General features: G+C 41.4%; 1 protein-coding gene across 6 annotated transcripts in view; it reads right to left on the bottom strand.

The window, feature by feature from the left end:
• LOC140459661 (transcription factor COE2) overlaps positions 1 to 19,489 on the bottom strand; it is a 265,010-nt gene that overhangs the window by 45,398 nt on the left and 200,123 nt on the right. For all 6 annotated transcript variants that reach the window (XM_072554002.1, XM_072554001.1, XM_072553998.1 and 3 more), the window contains 2 exons: positions 18,886 to 19,016; positions 16,683 to 16,809 (listed from right to left, as the gene is read on the bottom strand). In XM_072554002.1, coding sequence (XP_072410103.1) covers positions 16,683 to 16,809; positions 18,886 to 19,016 — 258 coding nt within the window. The remainder of the gene's footprint in view (positions 1 to 16,682; positions 16,810 to 18,885; positions 19,017 to 19,489) is intronic.

The raw sequence follows: 19,489 nt of genomic DNA, 5'->3' as shown, positions 1-19,489 counted from the left end.
TCAAAGTCTCTCCCACTGTTTACTTGCAGAAGTCAGGAGTGTGATGGAATCCGCTCCATTTGCTTCATTGAGTGCAGTCTCAGCAAACACCCAAGACACTCAACAACATCCCATTTGATCAGTAGTCCCTCCATCATAAACTTTTGCTTCTTTCAGAATGGCATTTGTTTCCCATTGACAAAATGTACTGCAGGAATTCATCAAAGCTCCTTTGTCAGCATCTTCCAAACTTGCAACCTCTACCACATAGAAGAACAAAAGCAGCATATCCAAGGGAACACAGTTCCTGCAAGTCACATCCCATCCTGACTTGGAACTGCATTGTTGTTCCTTCACTGTCACTGGGTGAGAATCCTGGTAATTTGTTCTTAATAGCACAGTTTGTGTACTTATCCCACATAAACTACAAGCATTCAAAAATACAACTTATCATCACCTCATTCAAGCCAACTTAGGATGGGCAATACATGCTGTCCTTGTCTCACGTTACAAGAATGACTGTTAACAAGCTTTCAGTCACAAACAACAAACTGATATGCTGCGGAAATTTACGCTAGTTCCGTAGAACAGCACTTTCCAAATCCACAATCACTTCCATCTCGAAATTCCCCTCTAAGCTCTTATCATCCTGGCTTGGAAATATATTGCAGTTCCTTCAGTATTGTTGGATCAAAATCCTGGAATTCCCTCCCTCGTAGGATTGAGGATCTGCCTGCAGAACAAAGACTGTCATGGTTGAAAAAGGCAGCTCACCACTACCTCATCAAAGCAACAAGGGATATGCCAAAAATACTGGCCCAACCTGTAGTAACCACAACCCATAAGTGAGTAATAAAACAAATTCTGCACTTGTTGCAAAGTTGCATGAGAGGTAATGTTAGACACACATCTCCACCCCATACAATCCAGTGGACTCTTGGGACTGGAAGCACATGACAAACAGAAACAGAAGAAATGGCTTCTCTCAATCATAGGCCTTTGCTGTACTGTTCCAGCAAGAGAACTTGCAAATGGAAATTCTGCTTCATTTAACAAGAATGAATTGAAGCTCATACAATCTTGAGTCATAGTGTAAGGACACAGAACCTTCGGCCCAACTTGTCCATGCCTATCAGGTTTGCTGAAAAGACTTCGCCCATTTGTATGCATTTGACCTATGTCCCTCTAAATCTTTCCTATCCATGTATCTGTCCAAATGTGTTTTCAATGTTTTAATTGTACTTGCCTGTACCACCTCCTCTGGCAACTTGTTCCTTATGTGCACCACCCTCTGTGTGAAAAAGTCACCCCTTGGGTCCCTTTTAAATCTTCCTCCTCTCACCTATGCCCTCTGGTTTTGGACTCTCCTACCCTGTGAAAAATACCTTAGGTATTCACCTTATCTGTACCCCTCATGATTTTGTAAACCTCTGTAAGGTCATCCCTCAGCCTCCTATGCTCTGGGGAAACAAGTCCCAGCCTATTCAGCCTCTCCTTATAACTCAAACCCTCCAGTCTCAGTAACATTCATGTAAATATTTTTTGCATACTTCCTTTCATAACATTCTTCCTTTAGCAGGAAAACCAAACTGTACTCAGTACTCCAAATGTGGCCGGACTGTTGTCTTGTATAGCCCTAACATGACGTCCCACCTCCTATACTCAATGTTCTGCCTTACAAAAGCTGGCATGCAAAATGCCTCCTTCACCACCCCGTTGACCTGTGATGCCACTTACAAGGAACCATGTGCCTGCACTCCTAGGTCTCTCTGTTTGACAACACTCCCCAGGGTCCTTCCATTCACTGTAAGTCCTGCCTTGGTTTGTCTGACCAAAATGCAACATCTCGTATTTATTTAAATTAAACCCTGTCTCCCATCCCTCGACCCACTAGCCCAATCAATCAAGATCCTGGATAATCTTCTTCATTGTCCACTTACCACCAAGTTTGGTGTCATCCACAAATTTGTGAATCATGCCTCCCATATTTTCATTCAAATAACTTATATAAGTGATGAACATCAGTGGACCCAGCATCGATCCTTGTAGCATACCACTGGTCACAGGCCTCCAGCCTGAACAACAGCCCTCAACTACCACCCCTTGTCTCCTACCTTCAAGCCAGTTTTGTAATCCTTTTGTCTAGCTCTCCCTAAATTTCATGTGATCTAACCTTACTCAGCAGTCTCCCATGTGGAACCTTGGTTGTAAGTCTTGCCAAAAGTCCATGTAGACAACGTCTACATGCCTTCATCTATCTTCTTGGTCACATCTTCAAAAAACTCAATCAAGTTTGTGAGACATGATTTTCTCTGCACAAAGGCATGCTGACTATCCCTAGTAAGTTCTTCCCTTTCCAAATTTTGTAGATCCTATCTCTCAGAATTTCCTTTAAAAACATAGCCACCACTGACATCGGGCTCATCAGTCTGCAGTCCCTTGGCTTTTCCTCGTAGCCTTTTTAAAATAATGGCACAACAATGGCACATACCTTCCAGTCTTCCGGCACCTAACCGGTGGCTGTAGACGATGCAAATATCTCTGCTCATGCCCCCAAAGTTTCTTTCCCAACTTCCACCATGTACTGGTCATGAGGATTTATCTACCTTTATGCATTTTAAGACCTCCAGCACCTTGTCTTCTGTAATGTGGACTCTTTTCAAGACATGACTCTCTTCTCAGTGCCTTAAGAATACTCTGAATTTACTGGTCAGTTCATAACATACACAGCTTGATGAGCTGATACTCAGATGATTTAAACACCCAATTGTTCCATGTAACCTTAGCAGTTATGAAACAGTTTGGCGTATGTTTCTACATAATTTTCAAAGGTCACAAATCCTTAATGTCAGAATCAGTTACTACCCTCAATTCTGTCAGAATCGATTTGACGGTGTGATGTAATTGCAGGGCTCTTGCTTCTTAGTCAGAAGTCGTGGCCTTCTGCTGGGCTGACAAAAACAATCTTTCTAGGGTGACCTTCAGTCATTGCTGAACAAATGCCATCTTGCAAATAAAGCAACATCCTGATGCTCTGCTTATCTTATTACAGAAACACAAAAGATCCCATGACACTGTTTAAGTGGAGTAAAAGAGAGATCTACTAGTATTATAGCACAGCATAGAATAATACAGCAATGAGGCCGTTCACCCCACCGTTCCTGTGGTAGAGTTATTTGTTGAAATTTCACGTGTGTTTCTTAACTAACACTAAAAACAGATTCTCTGTCACTTACCTCCTCACTGTTTGTGGATTCTTGCCGTGTGCAAATTGACTATTGCAATAGAAATATTGGTAACACTAAGCTGTGGAGTTCTTTAAGATATCCTTGTGATGTGGAAGATGCAGTAGAAGATGCTCGTTCATTATTTGTAGCAATGACCTATGTTGCTCTCCTTCTTTAATTCTCAAGACTTTGCCATTTTTCCATGCTTTCTAAATCTTTTGATTAATGTGCATTCTCCTCAGATCACTAAATCCGTTGGCTTCAGTGTAGAATATGTTGTATTCTGTGTGACAGATACTTTCTAAGTCCAGGTTGCTGTCTGTGCTTTTCTACTTCCAATTCTCTCTCTTAGCCTCAAGGCACTGACTCTTGTGACGGAACAGTTAAACAAATTCTGACAGTTTTCCAACACATCATCTCAGTCATCTTTCATCATATGTGCATCGTCACAGGCAATATTAGTAAGTCCAGTCCTGATCACTGACAACTAAATACTCTTATCTTTCAGAGGAAGTCACTGAATAGGAAGAAGACAGTTTCCTCGTTTCAGCCCAGTATCATAGTCCTGTGCTAAACTGGATGAGATTAGCTCAATCAGCACAGACCCATATCTTGAACGCTGAGAGATTCGTGCCCTGAATGTTGGGATCAGCCCAGCCCTCAGGACTGTTCCTGTTTTCAAGTGATTCCAGCCTTTTGACATATCAACAATATGAAGATCACTCACTGAACTTTCTCCCTTTTGTCACACCAAGTTTTCTGTAGAAGCTGAGAATTCCTGTAGATATTGAAACACTGAAGGATTTTGTACATTACAAAATAGTTGCACCAACTTCAGGAAGATGATGACAGAAAAGCCAAGTAAGGGAAGGTTCTATTCATTAAGAGCATGCTAACAATTTCCAACAATTCTCTAGGTGGTGATTTTAATGTTCCTGAGAAATATATTCTTGCAAGTAATTTAATAATTCACCAGTGGGAGGAAATGCCAGTGGCAATTACATCATCAGAGAATGTTCATCATCCTGTTTGGGATACTAGCCGGAGAGCTTGTGGTGATAAAAGGCTCCCCAGAGCACAAGCATGTGGTGCTGGAGGTGAGGGGAGGGGGGGTTTGGGATGGTTTAGTGCCGTTCTGCTCCTCAGGTCCATTGTCCTAATAAATTACTGCCTCCACAACATACAGCTCACAGATGGAGCTCAGCAATGCAATTGCAGCTACACTCCAGTGGGAAATTACAGAGCTGGAATGGGTAACTGCATTTAACCCATTGTGAGACTGAGGGTGTACACTAGACAGAGCTTGTGGAGACTTTGAGACCTATTTCTTGGCATTCTCTTCCTCTGACAGCCCCCAAAAAGAAAACATGAAGAAATGGTTTCTAAGCAACCTAAAAGGATAGATTGATTCTGTGAGCTGAAGCGTTTAGTTCTCAGTGTACTCAAAACAGCTTTTATGCTTTCTTACTTATTCCTGCCGTATTTCTCCTTTGTTTTTTGGCCTTTTTGCTGGCAGTCTGTCAGTTCCTTACACACAAGTGACTGTGAGTGATCTAGAGAATGTCAGTAAGCTTATGCATCTGCTCAGGACATCAGTGCCCTGATCCTTGCCCTTACCTGACATCTGAACATGTCAACTATCCAACACGTTTATGATCAGGGAACAGGAACTCAAATCATGTCCTCCATTCCAACATAGTAATGCTAAATCTTTTCAACACAAAGGGAATGAGGAGATCTGGGGATCAGGTGAGAAAATTAAGTTTGGCTGCAATCTTGCTGAACAGCCGAGCTGACTGAGAGGCCACAATGTTATTTCTGTGAAAAATAGGAACTGAAATCCTTGGCTTCTTGGGCAAGCACATGAAAATATGGAAAAGTTTTTATACATCTTTCATGCAGAAAAGGCATAGTAAGCTGGCTAATCTTTTCCTAACTTTTTAATATTAATGATGGAGAAAAACTTAATTGCAGTGCTTGGCTTGATAGAGAATACAAGATGGTAGCTGAAAAGATTTCCTAAAGCTTTGGAATGCTCTCTGTATTTGACCTGCTCTTTGTGTTTGAAGGAGATTGCTGACTGTCGGTTTTTGGATGGGTTAAATTTTGAAAATCGGGCATTTTAAAATTTTTCATTGCTGTGCAGATATTAACAGCAATCTGTTTGATTTTTTTGTGATTTTCTTTTTTGTAAAGAACTGAAAGCATTGCTGGGAAATCTACTCTTGAGAAAGCATAGCTCAAAAATGTGACTGACAGACATGGGAATTATTTAATATTTTTAGATATTTTCTAATCTGTCTGTTCAGAGTTGTTCTGACACACCTCTGGAGCAGGTGACGTTTGAACTGAGGTTCCCTCCCTCAGAGGTAGGGACACTACCACTAAATCTCAAGATCTTCTGCACAATATTTATGTGGTTGGTGACTGTTTACAAAAGGTGCTGTTGAGAGGGTTTTACATTCGTGTTCAAGTACTTTTATTGATCTCAATTTAGGATTATTATGCCATCATTAAGGCCAGGAAACTCTACTGAAACCCAGGGCAGTTTAAAATTATATAATTCAAAATTTGCTCTCAATTTTGTTTTATCAGTTCTTGATGCAGGTATTTGCATGCCTTTGAAATCTGATGATCAGATTTCCACTACTTTGCTGTTAAGAGAGTCTTGGCAAAGTGCTCAATGTTACCTTGCAGAAAATTTGGAATAAGTGACTTGGATTTATTTAGCATTTCATTATTCTTCCCATGGTGGTTCCAAAAGACTTTACATCTGGGAACTTGCATTGATAAACTAGTAAAACATTCCGAAGCACTTCATCGGATTATTAACAAGCTAGATTCATTGGCGAGTCACACATGATATGCACACAGATGACCAATGTTTTGATCAATATTTTGAGAAAATAGCATCTGAAGGAAAGAAAGAGAGACAGAGAGGTTTGATGGTTTCAGGAAGGAATTCTAGAGCAGAAAACCTTGGAAGCTGTTTAAAATTGGGGAGGCCAGGTTGATTGAAGGCAAAGATGTCAGAGCACTCTGGGGCTGCAGCAATGACAGAGCCAGGGAAGGACAAGGTTATGTGAAATATGAAAACAAGGATGAGAAATATAAAATCAAGGCATTGTCAGACCAGGATCCAGTAGTGAGTACGTGAAATACTTTCATTGGTTCATTGTGGTTAGCCCTTAGTACTTTATACAATGCAAACTCCCATGAACAGCTTTGCAATGAATAACCAATTAATTGATCTTTGGTTGTGTTGGTTGATAATGAAATGTGAGCTAGCACATGAAGACATATTGTGACGATGCTGCTGTTTTAACAACATTATGTTTTCCTGAGGTTTTTTTTCAGAGAGATTGTAAAAGATACAGACTCTGAAAAGTCTAAGTTGAAGGGTTTTAGGGTCAATTTGATTATACCAAACAGATATGCCTCAGATAAAAGGCCTTTAAGTTGAAAAAAAACTCTTGTACAGTGAAAGGGCATGGCCAGTTCTCCCAGCTCAGCTTTTCTCTGGTTTAGTTTGGTTTCAGCGCAGTAGAGTTGAAAAAGCTGCTGGACCTAAAGAAGCAGGTCCAGGCTGATCCTCTTCTCTCTCTGGCTTCACTCCTGTCAGACCCTGGGTTTGATTTTATCTTTTGTGCCAAAGGGGTGTTTGTGGAGATTGTTGCAAGTATTTGGAACAGCATCATTGAGTTGGGATCATCAATTAAAACCCATCTTAATTGGGTTTTCGGACCAATTAAGTTATTCAGTATTCTGGTCTCTTTTGTTTGTATTTCAGTTGGTAATCTTGTAAATCAATTCTGTTTTGATTAAAACTATATGGTTTGACCAACTGCATCCCTCCTGGAATATCCATGTTACACCGGCTTAAAACAACTAGCAAAGTTAGGGTCTGGGCTACTTTCTTGAAATGTTTTGAAGAGGTCTGGCCTGGTCCATAACGATATGTTCTCCCAACAGCATCATGGGATTCAACTGAACTACTGGAAAGCACTTCAGTTTCACAGTTTTTTGATAAACTATTGCTGCACTGGAGCACTAGTATGGATGAGTTGTTCAAGACCCAGAGCAGAGCTTGAACACATAACTTCATGATTTAGATATTCGACTCCTGCTAGTAGAATTACACTGACAGCAGTAAGACAGGTAACAAGTTATTTCAGACAGTATTCTATATCCTTGACAACACTCCATTCAGTTCCTCAATGGCTCTTGTGTGACTACTGTAGTCATTGTCACGAGGTCACCCAGATGGGTCTTACAGAATCTGAGTTCCCTGATTGGGGCTGTTAATCTGGTCTAATCAGGGAGCCCTGGCTGACAAATAATAACAGGGCTTTCAGATGTTCTCCTTATTCTGAGAGCTGTCTCTGAGGGAGCTGGATCAGTGTCAAGGACTCTCCACATGTAAATAAAGGGTGACATGGTGATGGGATACCGGTCTCCATGGGGTTATTTCAGAGGCGACAAGAGTGAGGTTATGATGTAACCACACAAAAGCATGTACTAGCTGAAGTCCAACTGGACTTCAAACAGGCAGTGTGAGTGGCTTTATCATTGGAAAATGCGGCAAGTGGAGCACATGAGTTACAGGGTATTCCAATGGAAGCGGACACCTTCTCCAGTCCAACTGAGCTTGGGGAACACCACTTGAATAAAGGCAATTACACAGCCTCACTCAGGACATATCCTGAAAAGAGGAACTCTAAGTCAAGCCACAGCAAAATCCCAAAACAAAGTTAAGACTTAACCAAATGGTGAAAATTTTCTTCAGAAGCCAGGCTGGCAAGCCATTGGAGTTACTGCTGGTGTGTGGACTTGAAGCAGCAAAAGAGTCCCACTGGACCTAAACCAAGTAAGAGAACTCATAGACCTGTACACCTTGGAAAGTCCATCTACATCTGGTTTGGAACAGTGAAATTGCTTAGCAACATCCAACTCAGAACCAATTAAAATAACCATCTGGTCAAATGGTCACCCAGTCCTAATGGAGGGCGATACCAGTGCAGCCATTTCAGTGATTGCAGAACCAGTCTTTAACAAATTTCAATCTGGACTCCTAACCTTAAGTCTGCGCAAGATCTCAGTTAGACTGAGAACCTATACTGAGGAACCTTCACAGATTAAAGGTCCACCTTTGTTTCCAGTCTCTTCTGAGAAGCAGCTGGTTCATTTACCACTGATGATAGTAAAGATCTGGGCCCAAGCCTGAGAGGGCAAAATTGATTGAGAAAGATTCACCTAGATTGGCTCATCATTTTTCGATTAGCAAATGGCTGCTTGACTGAAGTCCAAGTTTTTCGGGAATGTTTTGGGACTGTCAAAGGAGGCAAAGTTGATCAGGAAAAATTCCACAATCCTGCAAGGCCCGCCCAGTGCAATTTTCCACATGGGCAAAAAATTGAGGCAGAAATCAGTAGGCTGATAATAAAAGACTACAAGCCCATACTAGGTCTACATAAAGAGAACAATGCAGTGCTCCCCGTAGCTTCAGGCTGAATTCAGCCATGGGCTCTAATACTAAGGGTGTGGAAAATTACAAGATGGAACACTATCCAGGAGGCCAAGTAGCAAATCCGGGTACATTGATCTGAGTCCCACTGGCAAATAAAACACCAGTCTTGCCACCACTGGAAAAGTCTGCAATGGTTTTAAATTTTCTGGACACACTTCCAGTCAGAGCTGACATTATCAGATGTTGGATGCAGAAAGATCCAGTCCTGGCAGAACTGAAACAGTGAGTAGTGCTGGAGGTAACCAAAGGACCGTCGCATCCAGTATTGAAACCTTTTTGGACACAGAGAGACCAAATCACAGGAGAGGACGGTGTATTATTATGGGGACCAAGACTGACTGTCCTGAGCAAAGGTTGTCGCCACGTACTGGCTGATCTCCACCAGGAGTTTCTAAAATGAAGATTTTCGCAATAGGTTATGTCTGGTGGCCAGGATGGGATGCAGACATAGCTGTGTTGATGGGGCAGTGCCCAGAGTGCCAAGAAGGACAAAAATTACCACCAGCTGCTCCTCCACATTTATGGAAATAGCTAGATAAATCCTAGACTCTGTTCCATGTCGACTATGTAGGTCCTCTCCTGGGCTCAATGTTCTTGGTCATTGTGGATGCCCACTCAAAGTGTATAGACGTTCAAAGAGTTTATTCATCAAGCAGGGGAACACCATTAGAAAAACAGCGCACATCTTTTGCAATACACAGACACTTGGAAGCATTGGTAACAGATAAAGGGCCATTGTTTGCCAGGAGGGGATTGGAATGTTTCTGAAAGTTGAATGGTATTCATTGTTTCAGGACAGCTCCATATCATTCATCATCCAATGGTCTGGAAAGATCAGTCCAAACTGTGAAAGCAGGTTTAAAGGTTCATGATCTCCCTTCCCCCCACCTTATCCCAAATCCAACCCTTCAACTCGCACCACCCTTATGAACTGTCCTACCTGTCCATCTTCCTTCCCACCTATCCGCTCCACCGTCCACTCCAACCTATCACCATCACCCCCCACCTTCATCTACCTATCACATTCCCAGCTGCCTTCTCCCCAGCCCCACCCCCTCCCATATATCTCTCAGCCCTCTTTCCACCCCCCACCCTCAAACATTCCTGATGAAGAGCTTATGCTTGAAATGTCGACTCTCCTGCTCCTCAGATGCTGCCTGACTGGCTGTGCTTTTCCAGCACCACACGTTTTGATTCTGATCACTAGCATCTGCAGTCCTCACTTTCTCCTCCTTAAAGAAACATCCTACAGCTTCATTAGATCCCAAAATGTCCCCAATTCCTATTCGATTATCAGACCACCCCTCATGTAACTACAGGCATAGTTCCAGCAGAGTTGTTAACGGGAGAAGACTCTGCACCAGGTTAAATCTGGTCTTCCTGGATCTGGGAGCCAGTGAAATGGCATCAGGGATGGCAGTGCCACACACAGGTCTCCACTAAGTGAGAGAGATCGTTTACTTCATTTGGTGTAGGAACAACAGGAATGGCATTGTGTGGGTAAGAGGCATGGTCAACACAAGGTCAAGTCCAGTGACGTATAAAGTTCGGGTGGTGCAGCATGGACCATATGAAAGCTGCAAACCCGGAAATGGTGCAAGAGCAAAACGTGCCCGGCTCCTCAAATGCCTTTCCTCCTGTTCGAGAACCCAGGTGTTCACTATCAAGTGTTGAGATGGACATGGTGGATGTCATGCCTGAAGAGGAAAATGAATTTCTTTTGAAACACTACAGGCACAAGAGGTGAGCTACTATGCATCACATGCCATCTGTCTCAAGGCAGAGTTAGGGGATTCTGACCTGGTGCTAAAACGCCCCAGAAGGAGCTACAAAAAAAAGGAACTAGCCTCTGTCCTCAGAATCAGATGGGGAGAATATAGTGATTGTAAAGAGGTAAGCCAGGTGGACCTAATAGAATCTCAGTTCCCTGATTGGGGCTGTTAATCTGGTCCAATCCAGGAGCCCTGGCCGACACATATAAACAGGAGTTTCAGCGGTTCCATTCACTTGAGTTGGCTCAAGGGAAGCTTGATCAGTGTCAAGGACTCTCCAAGTGTAAATAAAGGGTGACTTGATGACGGGATACCGGCCCCTGTGGAGTTATTTCAACAGCTCCTGTCATTCTTTTGAGAGATAGTTACAGATGTACTGTACTTCAAACTTGCAAAGATTGATGATATTAATGGAATTAGTATTTCTCTGACAGAAAGTGAAAGACCTAGCAGGACACTACCATTTCCTCAATGGAACCCAGGTTTAACATTCAGCTCTGAGAAAACGATAATCTTGTCTTCAGTTGGTTCTAAGGTCCTGGCAGGAAATCAGTTTCACTTTCAATGAGTGTGAACTTGGACCTGTATATAATATTGCAAGTCAGCAGTATAAGTTGGTAAATTGGAAAATGTAATCATGTAGAACATCAATTCAGCCAGATGGTCAGTCATAGAAAGTCTTACATTGCAGCAAAGATGTACTGGAACAAATGTCAGAACATCTGAAAGCAAAGTGGAGAATGCGTACTCTCTCAGCAATGTTGTACCTGATCTGCAAATGTTTAACAGGGAGGAACAGAAGGAATTTGAGATGCAATGAGCCCTCATTGTACTCTCCAGCACTTCACTTCATCTAATCTGAGTGAAATTATCCAGCCATGCATGCCACTGTCCACCTCTATACTTTGAATCTATTTTTCTATTGTTCTGTGACTGCTTTTCACCATGAGGTTAATCGATCACTCTGTCACTGTACTATCTTGTGGATTACTTTTCTCAAGTTACTTTTTTCTTTTGACCTGCCTTCAAATATTCCAGTATAAATCTGTTTGTATCATTTTGTTTTGTACTAAAACACCACAAAAAAAAATTGTCTGCTTTTCTCTCTGTTTAAGGTATTCTACGATATGTCGATAAATGACAATTACATATGAATGAAGTTAGGTTTGTAATTTTCCACGATTCCCAAGTCTGTTTATGAGAACTTGACCTGACACTATATTCTTTGCTCTCAATTCAATCTCGACCTTCACTCTGATTATAATATTGACATGCTATTTAATGCTAAATCCTTGGAGTTTCTAAAACACTAAACTTATAAAAGAAATGTCTTTCAGGCCTTTTGTGCTCAATCTTCAGATTCGTTGCTGTGTCGTGACATTTTTGCTGAAGTGACATCTCACAACTGCCGATAGAATGCTCATGATCTATGGTGACCGGCTGAAGTGTGGAAATCCTTGAGTGTTCACTGCACAGCTTTTGCACAGGTCTTTGCCAAGAACGGATTTCCCCGCCCCTTCATCTGCGGATGCCTGGCAGACAAACGACATGGCAAGGGCATGCCACGACCCAACACACTAACTGCTGTACCTTATATAAATACGTCTCAGAACTGACAGCCAAACTCCTCCAACCACTCGGATTTATGTCAGCCCATAAACCAACAGCCAAGCTCAGACAACTCACCAGAACAGAAAACCTATTACCCGTCATGTGCAGGACAAACATGGTGTACAACATTGAATGCAGAGGCTGCACGAAACACTATACAGGACAAGCAGGCAGACAACTAGCGATCTAGAAATCAACTAGCCACTAAACACCATGACCAGCTGTCCTTAGTACCTGTAGACACAATTGACAAGGACTACAAATTTGATAGGGCATAATAGGACAAGCCAAACAGAGGACAGCCAGAGAATTTCTGGAATCATGGTACTCATCCACAGACTCCATCAATAAACAAATTGACCTCGACCCAATACACCATCCACGAAAATGAACAACCAGAACTGGCAACTGGAAGCAGTGGAAGTGAAACAAAATAAATTTAAACCAATACAGTCTTGCAACACTTCACAGGAATCTCTGCAGCACTGAGGATGTCACCGAGAAAGGGGACGAAACATCTACAAACCAAATTCCAAGCTTGGCACACCTACCCACAAAAACTGCAGAAAGGGTGCATACCAACTTATAAACAAGTCAGGAAATGCCACAGAAGATATGTGCATTTGGAATGGTAAACTCCCATGGCATACTGAAGGTTAAACTGTTAAAATCAATGGGTTCTGCATTTTGCACTGTGGCATCCCCTCATCAAATTAAATGGGAAGTGTATCTGAATTTCTTGTCAGATTTATATTACATTTTATTTAATAACTACAGGATGGCATGAAGTTAAATATTTGACAAGCTGATGTGTACATTGGGGAATTGGACTGAGAGCAGCTCATTGAATATAGTCAATACTATACTTAGCATCACTTAATCCTCCATAGGGAGTGTTAACGTTTGCTTTAGGACTTTAATAATGCAAATTTCAGTGGGTAGAAAGTCAACTAATCCATACACGATTGAGCCTGAGAAAGCCGTAGCATTATCTTGAGAGTTGGACTTGTTCCCACAGTGATTGTTTCCATTGCTGTGCATCATTCCTCTTACTTCCCATCTCTCACTGTGTGTGTAAGATTAAACTCCTTTGCCTGTTTCTCTTCCATTGTTACTTTGAGTTTTATGCTTTACAATTAGATCTTTACATTTTTTCCTGCATCTCAATTTGCTCTCTTACCACTGTATTTGTTTCAGCTTTCGTTCATGCTCTGTGTTTGTATCTGTCATTTTTGTCTCTCTTTGTGCACTTTTCATTTACCGTTTGTTGGTAATTTTTTTGAAAGCATTCTGGGACAGAACAGATCGTACTTAGGATCTAGATTAGACAATTCCAATGTTTTGTTACTAATTGCCCACCTTGCACCTTCAGTAAATTTGAGTTCATCCAAAATTCTGCTGCTTGTCTCCAAATTGCAGAACATCCTGTCCAACCATTACCACTACAGCTGGCTGATCTCCAGAAGATTATATGCAGCAATGACTATATTTTAGAATTCCTCCACGAACTTAATGCCTTCCCTCTCACCATCTCTGCAATCCTTCAGACCCTCTCAACTCCTGCAGTCCTTTTTGAATCTCCAGTTTTCATCATTCAAACATGAACAGTATTACCTTCAGCTGACTGGAATTTTCTTCATAACTTTCTCTACCTTTTTCTCCTGTATTAAGAAAACATTTAAGCGGCTTATCATCATCAATTTTAATATCTTTCACATGATTTGGCATAAATATCTGTGTGATACACTCCTGTGAAGCCTCTTGGGATGATTTGCTATTTTAAAAGTGCTACGTAAGGACAAGTTGTTGCTATTATCTTAAATACACAGCCAGAAGAATAGTAAACCAAATTCAGAGCAGAAAAGAACCAGAGCAATAGAGCCACAACTTGGAGCCTCATATCTAATAACCTTGATCCAATTTTAGTAAGAAGCATGTTCATTCAGATCTCACACATGTGGATCCATTTCCAGCTCTGTTCAAAAGCAAATGGTTTGACATAGCTAAGATTATGCATGGCTCCCAGAGGATGTGAACAACTTTTATGAGCTGGCTTTCCAAGAGTGGTACTTAATGCTATTCCATTCTACTTTTTAACAGTTAGGACTAATCGACCCCTGTCTTGCAGGAAGTGTGTAGCTAACTTGTTGGATATTTTTTCAAACCTCTCGTGCAGTTACCTGCATATTCAGTTGTGTAGTCATTGTAAATAATGCTCTGGATTAATTCACAGTAAAAACAAGATGAGTTTAGAGCACTTGACAGCTGAACACATGATTAAATAATTCATTGCGATACAAAACCTGCTTTTTAATCACTAAAAGCAAAATACTGTGGATGCTGGATATCTGGAACAAAATAATCTTTGTCAATGACTCTTGGGTAAAGGGGCTAAATGTATAAGTGTTAAATTTGCTGACAATAAAGATTGTTTGAAATTTAGATTGGTACAACATCAGATTTTACTTGGACAGACTCCTAGGCCTTTCAATCAAGAGTATGCAAGATCTCTGGCACCACTGCCAAATGTTCTCCTGTTTATCCATGCATCTCCATCAGCTCATAAATGGCCAATTCAAGATGCTCATCATCTGCAATGAACTCAGTAGGGGCCTGTTCTGCAGCAGTCTTCAGAGTGTCAGAGAACTCTGAAACTTTCTGTCGTAGCTGTGGGACCATATCAGTGCCGTGCTCATCAGAATGTGATTCCAAGCCAACCCAAGATAGTGAATATCCCTGTCCTGAAGGGTGGGTAGCAATGCCTTTGCAGTGCATCTTTTGAGTGTGCCAATACTTCCTCCTCAAAGTCCTGCAAAAGATATGTCTGAGGCATGAACCTCTTTCCTTTTTTCTGTTGATTTATGAGGCGATCCAGTAGTTGTATCAAAAAACAACGTTGTGTTAGTGTTACAAACCACCCTTACCCGAGATGTTGGTAAGACTTTGTAGCTGGGAGCAGCAGAATGGAGGGCTTCTTTTTTAATAGATGTACATATCCAATCTCCTCTTCAGCACAGGTGCAGTCCCATTGGTTGCCATTCACCTTCAATGCTTGCTCCCTTGAAGGAATCAGGAGCTTTATGTTGGGCAGGCACCACCATCCAACAGTAGCCCTCATGACTTGACAAGTTAGATTCAGGAAGGATGTTTTTAATAGTGGGAGAGTCCAGAATCAGGGATCATAGTAAAAGGATAAGGACTGAGATGAGGAGAAATTTCTTCACCCACAGATTGGTGAGCCTGTGGAATTCACTCCCATTAAATTAGTTGAGGCCAAAACATTATGTGCTTTCAAGAAGGAAGTAGATGTAGCTCTTTGGCTAAAGGAATCATGAGGAGGAGGATGGGATTAGGGTATTAAGTTTGATGATCTGCCATGATTATAGTTAATGGCAGAGCAGGCTCGAGGTATTGAAAGACCTCCTCCTGCTCCTATTTTCTATGTTTCTACACATTATATATGTTGAGGGTGATGTTGCTGAAACATTGAGCCATTTCCTTTCTGTTGTCAGACATCTACAGGGATAGGTGGGGCAATCAGTGGAGGACGTGGGATTGCTTGCAGAAAGTAAAGTGCTGTCTGGGTGCATTTTAAATATAGTACCTTGGTGTTTGAACCTGAGAGGTCACTAAAGGGTTCAGAATCTCCTGCCCATAAGATTTGACATTCAACTTGCGCCTGCATATGCAATAAGCCTGATAGAACATAATCATATGAAACAACCCAACAAGCTTCAAAGAAGGAGCACTTCCCTTTGTCTCAAGAGAGCCCAAGAAGTATTTTAAGATAGATAAATATGTCAGTTCAGTGCTAAAGGTTTGGCAGGTGGAATTTAAGAGGAATTTGTGAAATTGTTGACTTTGACAGGAATAATAGAAAAGTGACATTTTTAAAATGGAGAGATTTAAGAAAATGCCGTGATATAAGGGATCTGAATATCCCTTGATGAATGACAGCAAGTTAATATACAGGCATACCAAGTGAGTTGGAAAGCAAATGGAATGGTTATTGCTCCCCTTATATTCTGTACTGTAGTTCCATGCACTTTGACATTAATCAGCTATAATTCTAATGCCAATGTTCTTTTAGATTTTCTTGATGTTGTTTTCCATTTTTCTCTTTCCAAAAGTTTACAATAGCTATTCATTGCTGCGAACAATGATGATGGAAGCACTTCTGCATTTCAAGTAAATGTTGCAGCATTAGAAATTCTTATTATTGACACCAAATCCTCCTTAATCAAGTGTAATATATTTTCAGCAGAACAATATATTCCCAATCTCTAATCATTATACAAGAGCTAACCTCAATAAATTAATCCCTGATTACAGTAGTGTGGCATTTTTCAATTTCCCTTGATTCAGATTGCCAACATAATGTCCAGTTGTGCTGAGGTATGCATAGTTTGGATTGTGTGACAATTGGATTGAGACAACCCTTACAGTCAACAGACAGAGGAGACTTCCATGCTCTTACACCTATCTCATCAGCATTCATCCCACAGGTTGTGCAATTCCCTCTTTGTTTTGTCAAAGTTCTTCCAACATAGCAAGAAGTCAACCTACCTGTATAAATGAATCTTCCAGGTGCACCTTTGCAGAATTGTTTTGACTTGTAGGAAAGTGTGACTTCCACCACTCCTGGAATGTGTCGAGGAGGAGTCTGTACTCTAATGGCGTGGGGAGTAATGAGCTGAAAGGCATGAGAAGGAAAAGGCATTTGGGTCTGGTCTGAATTTTGCTTTGTGCCTCTCACCAAGTTAACTTCCAGCTCTTTTGAAATCTGACTTTATTGGCATGCCATACATCATCATACCCACTCAAACTCTTCAATTTGGACCTACTTTTGAGTGCCAAGCTAGACACTGCTGATTGTACATTTCTACTTCCTCAGCAGAATTAAAATTATTTCGCTTGTTTATCAGAGTAATTTCCCCTCCTTCCCTAATTTACTGGGGTACAGTTCCACAGCATTTGGCAGACCTCATGTACCTTACTCAATGTGATATCTTTCCTGTGTGAATCTGGGGAGTGAGATAATTCCACTTGGGTTCATCTTATTTTTCCATGATTTTCACATATCCAGTTTCTGGCAGGGGTCAGTAACTATCAATCAGACGTGGGAATGCGAATGAACTGCTTTCATTTCAGCTCTGTCATCTACTGCAACTAATTGTAACTTTCTTTACATTGATCTTACTGAATTTAGTGAACTGATCATTTAACTAGAGTGAGCCATAAGACCATAAGTTGTAGAAGAGTTAAGCCATTTGACCTATTGGGTCAGCTCCACCATTCAGTCATAGCTGATATGTTTCTCAACCCCATTCTTCTGCCTTCATCCCCTTTGCTATCAAGGATCCATCTATCCTTGTCTAAAACACTTTAAATGACTTGGGCTCTACAACCCTCTATGACAATGACTTCCACAGATTAACCACCCTCTGGCTAAAGAAATTCCTCCTCATCATAGTTCTCTGAGGCAGTGCCCTTGGATTGTAGTCTCTCTTACTAATGAAAATACCTTCACCACATTAACTATATCCAGAACTCTCAATGTTCTGTAAGTTTCAATCAGACCATTCCCTCTAAACTCTCTCCTATACTGACCCAGAGTCCTAAACCGGTCCTCATAATGACAAGCCCTTCATCCCAGGGATCATTCTTATAAACCTGTTCTGGACTTCCACCAATGCCAGCACATCCTTCCTCAGAAATGAGGCACAGAATTGCTCACACTTTTCCAAATGCAGTCTGAGCAGAGCCTGATCGAGCCTCAACAGTACATCTCTGCTCTTGTATTCTGGCCATCTCAAAATGAATGCACACATTGCATTTGCCTTTCTAACTTTCATCTGAATCTGCATATTAACTTTCAAAGAATCCTCAAACAAGTCCCTTGTAACTTCAGATTTCCAAAGCCTTTCCACATTTAGAAAATAGTATATGTCTCTATTCCTCCGACCAAACTGCGTAACCTCACACTTTCCCACATTGTATTCCATTTGCTGCTTCTTTGCTACTCTTCTAGCCTGTCTTAGTCCCTTTACAGCTTTCCTGCATCCTCAACATTAACTGTCCCTCCATCTGAGTTTTGGTCATTTGCAAACTTAGCAATAATGCCCTCAGTTCCATCGTCCAAAGCCTGAGATTCTCTTGATCTTAATGACCCAGTTCCACAACAATCAGTTGTATTATTAATGGAAACACCAGGAAGCCTGGTTATTGCTGAACAGACTTTGAAAGTCCTGATGATATCATGAGTACAGATAATGGGATTCAGAACAGAATTAGAATCCCTACTGTGTGGAAACAGGCCCTCGGGCCCAACAAATCCACACCAACCCTCCGAAGAGTATCCCACCTAGACCCTTCCCCTACATTTACCCCTGCCTCATGCCCCTAACCTATACATCCGTGAATACTGTGGGCAATTTAGCACAGCCAATTCCCCTAACCTGCACATCTTTGGATTGTGGGAAGAAAGCAGAGCACCCAGAGGAAACCCACGCAGACATGGGAAGAATGTGCAAACTCCACACTGACAGTCACCTGAGGCTGGAATCAAACCCATGTCCTGGTGCTGTGAGGCAGCATGCTAACCACTGAGCCACCATGCCACCTAATTGTCGGCCATTCAAAAAATACTTGAGGAATTCTCAAATTCATTCATCACCTTTTAATCCAAACTTTCTGTATTAATAAACTTTAGCAAAGTCGATCAAAACTTGTTTACCTGAAAATAATTATTGCTGCAGTGGTAACCTACCTCACTCCAAACAAGCATGGTGCCAAATAGAACTTGCAATCCATCGAAAAAATTGTCCCCGATAATGATGACCATGGCACCCCCAGTGGTCCAACCTTCACTTGGGCTAATGGCTTTGATGCACGGTGTAGCTAAGAGGATGTGAAGAAATTAGATTAATTTAATCTTTAATCTTGCATTTCACTGTTCCCCTACCTTTTCTCTGGTTCCTTAGAAGATCGAAGAAGGTTGTCCGAACCCCTATTCTTCAAGCCAGCCCTACATTAACAATGGTAAAACCATGACTTAATGTGCAATTTTTTTCTTGAAATGCAAGGTAATGTCTGAAAGTGACACAACAACCAGTGTGTTGGGGAACAGGGTATATTCTGCATGTATTCAAGCACAAGACTATCCTTATATACCCTTTCTATTTGACATTTGATTCCTGTTGTGAGAAGACTTGTGATTTGCTTTCTAGAAGGGCATCCAGAATCAGTAGCAATATTATTGATATTTGAAAACTGCTTTAAGAATTGTTAATGGATACCTGTATGCAGTCAGGCCTGTGGTCACCAGGCTGCACTGGAGAGCAGGATAGCGGGGATCTAACTTGATAATTTGT

Source organism: Chiloscyllium punctatum, chromosome 35, assembly GCF_047496795.1.
Source record: "Chiloscyllium punctatum isolate Juve2018m chromosome 35, sChiPun1.3, whole genome shotgun sequence".
In the NCBI taxonomy this organism is placed as follows: domain Eukaryota; kingdom Metazoa; phylum Chordata; class Chondrichthyes; order Orectolobiformes; family Hemiscylliidae; genus Chiloscyllium; species Chiloscyllium punctatum.
This window is presented reverse-complemented; position numbering and strand designations above follow the sequence as displayed.